Source organism: Montipora capricornis, chromosome 2, assembly GCF_036669925.1.
Source record: "Montipora capricornis isolate CH-2021 chromosome 2, ASM3666992v2, whole genome shotgun sequence".
Taxonomy (NCBI): domain Eukaryota; kingdom Metazoa; phylum Cnidaria; class Anthozoa; order Scleractinia; family Acroporidae; genus Montipora; species Montipora capricornis.
In genome coordinates this window covers 9,517,257-9,522,256 of record NC_090884.1, presented here as the reverse complement: position 1 = coordinate 9,522,256, position 5,000 = coordinate 9,517,257, and the positions used below count along the sequence as shown (strand labels likewise).

Below are 5,000 nucleotides of genomic sequence, written 5' to 3'. Positions count from 1 at the left end.
CGGCCAGGTACACTGGAGCTCCGGCGCCAACTCGTTCAGCGTAGTTTCCTTTGCGGAGAAGTCGATGGATACGACCGACAGGGAACTGAAGTCCCGCTCGGGATGAGCGGCTTTTGGATTTGGTGCCCTTTGCTTTTCCTTTACCGCGACCAGACATTTTTCTGTTAGCTTCGAGTACGAACAATTAGCGAAGTAAATGTTGATAGGTAACGACAGGGAAATTTATACGCAAGACAATATTTCGGTCGGATCGAAACGCACCAATCAACTTTTCCTATCACATGTGCTTTTGTTTGAAAACGGAACTATGTTGACCTTTGGCCAACCTGAAGTTGTGAACCAATAAAAAATCGACGATTTCAATCCTTACGTTAATTGATCCCACCTATATTTTGATATAAATAGCAAGTCATTCACATAGCGTCATCATTCGATTCAAGTCGAAGCCTACAGAGCGAAAAATGGCACCAAAAGTTGCAGGAAAGAAAGGCGAGAAGAAAGCTGGTAAGGCCAAGGCCGCCACTGGTGACAAGAAAAGGCGAAAGACGAGAAAGGAAAGCTATGCAATCTACATCTACAAGGTGTTGAAACAAGTTCACCCTGACACTGGTATCTCCAGCAAAGCCATGGGCATCATGAACTCGTTCGTCAACGACATCTTCGAGCGCATCGCTGGCGAAGCTTCCCGCCTGGCTCACTACAACAAGAAGTCAACTATCAGCTCTCGCGAGATCCAGACCGCCATCAGGCTGCTTTTGCCCGGTGAACTGGCGAAACACGCTGTTAGTGAAGGAACCAAAGCTGTCACCAAGTACACAAGCAGCAAGTAAACTCACTGAGTTTACCGCCAAAACCAACGGCTCTTTTAGGAGCCACCAAATCTTGTAAAAGTTATGCCAACACGATTATATCAGATTTCCCCCATCAATCCCTGAATCCTTTTTCATGCTGAAAGAAAATGGCGCGATGGCAAAATACCCGGCCCACTTTGAACGGCACAAATCTTTTGCTCCTGGGGTCCCGCAGTGACCAAACAAAATTATGCAATTAAGTTAGGTAAACGACTGCTACCGCTGTGCCGTAGTCGATGAATAATGAAGTCTGAGTGAGTCAAGGCCAAAACGATCTCGTGAAAAGTGTAGTTAACCGAACCGCAAAATGAAAGCTAAATATTTACGAGAGTACTTAGACCTAATCACTGAAACGAGCGCTTAGGCTTAATCAGTAAACGAGTGCTTTCTTCTTCACACGATCTCGTGAAAAGTGCAGTTAACCAAGTAAGACTTTTAGCCAACGGAGTTGTTTTTCATTTTGGCGACTGCGGGATTGCAACACGACTGATTATCATTTCAACGACTACGGGGCTGTTGGACTGCGGCACTGCGGGAGCAGTTTTTTAAGTTAGATATTTTGTGGGCCGGGTATTCTGCAATCTAGCCAAGGAAATCGTTTCCCGGCCGTTAAATTTCCAAGACGAGAACAACCGTTATCACGTCGCTCTTAAAACACTGTACTTGCAAATTCCAAGCTCTGCGAATACACTGTATCAAAGATGACGTCATATTCTACACAACGGCGTGAGTGCATCTGCCTCGCAATATATTTTAAAACAGCTTTAAGATAAAAAAATCCCGCGCCTTTTTCTTGGCAGCGATAGCGATTTGCTTCTGTCAACAAGCGAACGTAGACCGTATTCAGCGGAAAGATTTCAAGCACTTTGTCAGACGCTTCGTTGCGGTGGCAAATAGATCCATACGCACAATTTTGTAACCTTGATAAAGTGTAGCCCCTTGATCAAAAATGTGGACTTTAATACGCGCGTTTTCCAGTGCTTGGCACTGGCTGCGTTTGTTTCGGTGGTTCAAAGTAGTTAGTTTACGGTTTGGGTTTTGCATCACTCTGTTGAAAGCCTCTCTTTTCCTACGGTGTGAGTTTTAGCTTAAATGTATTGTAAATTCCGTTTAATTCAAGCGAAATGGGTGTCGTAGCTTATTTCCCTTTCGTAAACGGTCGTTGCCATTTGAAACGGTCGATGCCATTTTTTAGCTCTGAATTACACTCATTAGGTCTAAGAAGTCAGAAGGTTGCGGTTACTGGAAATTGTGTCTCGCTGGTCATATGAGTTAGGGTTCGGGTTAGGGTTCTGTTTAGGGTGAGGGCTAAGAACCACGCTTAAATTACTCTCACTTAGCTGTGGTGTAATGAGACACGAGTCGAATTTATCATCCCATGTTAGATAGTTCTTTTACCATACTACGAATATCGGATTCCACATCGATGAATTCCAGCTCCTATAAGACAGGGTTGTGATTTTCATTTACGCAATTCGGAATTCTTGTAGCCGGATCCGGAAACAGCACATTCTGGATTAACTGGTTTGGGCACATGTCATGGGCAACCAATTTAACAGCTTGAGATAGGTTTGAACTGCCGCGTCAAATTTTCAGTAACAAGTTCAATATAGAAACAGTAACCTTACTCATAATCTTAAGAAAAAGATACATGCGCCTTTTTCTCGTTGAGCTCCGCCAAGAGAATAAATTAAGATAAACAGACAGACAGACAAAGTCTGATGCTTTTGTTTTATATTCTTCAGTAAAAACGGAAGTAAGTTCCCTTGATTGATCGAAACTGCGTGACTCATGTTAATTTTATCATGGCGGGCCATCACAACATGGTCTAATCGCGCCTCAGTGGGAACGCTGACACGTTGTTTTTAGGGGATCAAGTACGCCAACTGCCCGTGTGAACGTCTTGGAAATCAAACTTTTTTGTCTCTCGCAACTTAAACTTTCTTTCATATACTGTCCGTCGGACTTAATTACTTACTTACTCACTTACTTACTTGCTCTAGCGCTCACGTGCCAAACTCGATTGGCAAAATGTAAACAATTGTTTCTTTTTTCCCAGGAGAGAAGAAAAATCTGAATAACAAAATATTTTGACAAAGATTCTGGTCTCCATAGTAAAATGACGCAATCATGCAAATCGCCTATTGTGTGAACGGTGTGGCGGCTAGGACAGAACATTGAAAATTTATCGTCTAAAAATTAATTTCGAATGGTTGTCACGAGGCACAGGGATTCGTTCTTTTACCTCTAATGTCCCTTGTTCGCGGTTAAGAACTTCCCACTTCGTTCTGCTTAACTTACGCAAACGACCTGAGATTGATGGGTTCAACCTGAAGTTTTGTGGTCGGGCACAGCTTCATATTCAAACTAACGATGCATTTACTCTGTTGTAGGAACCATTAGTATTGAAGCTGACAGTTATGTACATTGTGAACGGTGAAAGGATACAGAACAGCGTGGCTTACAAAGTGGAAGAAAAACCTCTTTAGGCGAAGCTAGTGACTGCCTGGAGAACGAAAAAGGAAAATGGCCCTGGAAGGGAAAATTGAGCCAGCATATTATCTCCCCGAAACCCCCTCTTTTATTAAAAGAGTTTTGCTTTGTGTCTTTTACTATCGAACAGATGACCAAGTTCCAGATTTAAAAATCGCCAAAATTGTAAAAAATGTAAATAGTTTGCTTATTGTGAGATTACACTAAGTTATAAATCTTGTTCACCGTCACTTCATCTGAAGAATATAAAAACTTACATTTCAAAAGAAACATGGCACAGAAGCGACCAGTTGCACTTACGTAATTAGACGCATGCGCAATTCGATACAAGGAGCTGAGCTCCCAACGCTTGACAGCTCTGTCGGTAAAACCAACCAAGTCTCTCCCTCAATTGAAGGATTATTCTTCATTGTCACTTTCTTCCAAATGAAGTATAATCGTTCATTTTGGACACTGAAAGCTTGATAGGGATCATGGGAAATGAACATATTTCTTTTAAAAGAGGAACCTTAATGTCTGGACGCGCAGGACTCGAACCTGGGAACGTGTAATTAATAACCCCTTAGACTACCACATCACTAACTGCGAGGATGTCATTTTTAATTAATGTCAATAATTTTTTCTTCCAAAAGTGCCGCTGTAAACGTGTATTAACACCCGCTAAGAAGCAAGCTTACACAGTGAAAAATGTTGGTTACCAAACTTCAAGAGAAAGCTAACCATTTTAAAATCAAGCTTTAGACTTAACCATTATCCAGCAATGATTTTATATGTATACTAATTAGTTTTGGTAAATAATCGGCACATTTTCTAGTCAGTTGATCTTTACTGGTTAAGTGGATAAAAACAGTTCCTTCGAAGCGGGTGCTCCGGGTTCAAACCCTGTCCAGGGGCTGATTTTATTTGCTACCACAAGTCCTGGGACAGAGTGGTCAAATACTTCATTTAAGGCAAAGTGACAATGAAGGATGATCCTTCATTTGAGGAAGAGATCGTGTTGCAACTCAGAGGGAGAACTGAAGCCATTCGATGGCTTCTCTAGAAATTATTCAAACTTTACCATGTTCACTGAATTCTGGGATTATTTGTAAATCCGTAGTTTTGAAGAAATGTGTATGATTCAATCTAGTCTAATGTCAGCTTTGTCATAGTTTAATCGAAAGCAAATCAATTTCCATCACTGTTTTCTAGTCCACTGCTTGTGTGGAATTTGGGAGTTAATAGGTGACAATCTAGCTTTAGTGTAAATTTTTTGGGTGTATGTTTTTATCCAAGACTAAAGACCACTATACGTGTAATTTTAAACTGAAGAAGAATTGAATTCAACCAAAGCGAAGGTAATAATAAACAGAAAATGAAGTTCCCTAGAACCTGTTGTCAGTTAAAGAAAACTGTGTTTTCTCAGAAAGAAGTTAGAACTAAACATGTTTTCCGCCTCAGAAAAATTCTCAGCTAATTGGAACCCACAGCCTTCCAAGTAACGGGTGGAGCTACAAAGGAAATTTAAAAAAAAAATTTACATTTGAAGAGGGAGTTCTAGAGAAAAGAAACAAATGATCCTCGCACTAATCTATTCCCTGCTAGCTGAGATCTCTTTTCTTTTTGCGTTGTACGGAAAAAGAGGCCTCTGCTATGCGTCGAAAGTCGCTTTGACTG

The 5,000-nt window shown here is 41.2% G+C and overlaps 2 protein-coding genes across 2 annotated transcripts in view; both read left to right on the top strand.

The window, feature by feature from the left end:
• LOC138038243 (uncharacterized) overlaps positions 1 to 5,000 on the top strand; it is a 21,544-nt gene that overhangs the window by 2,409 nt on the left and 14,135 nt on the right. The gene's annotated exons all lie outside the window — the stretch shown is intronic.
• LOC138038773 (histone H2B, gonadal) lies at positions 431 to 1,110 on the top strand. Its single transcript, XM_068884816.1, has one exon. The coding sequence runs from the start codon at positions 462 to 464 to the stop codon at positions 828 to 830; it is 369 nt and encodes a 122-aa protein (XP_068740917.1). The 5' UTR covers positions 431 to 461; the 3' UTR covers positions 831 to 1,110.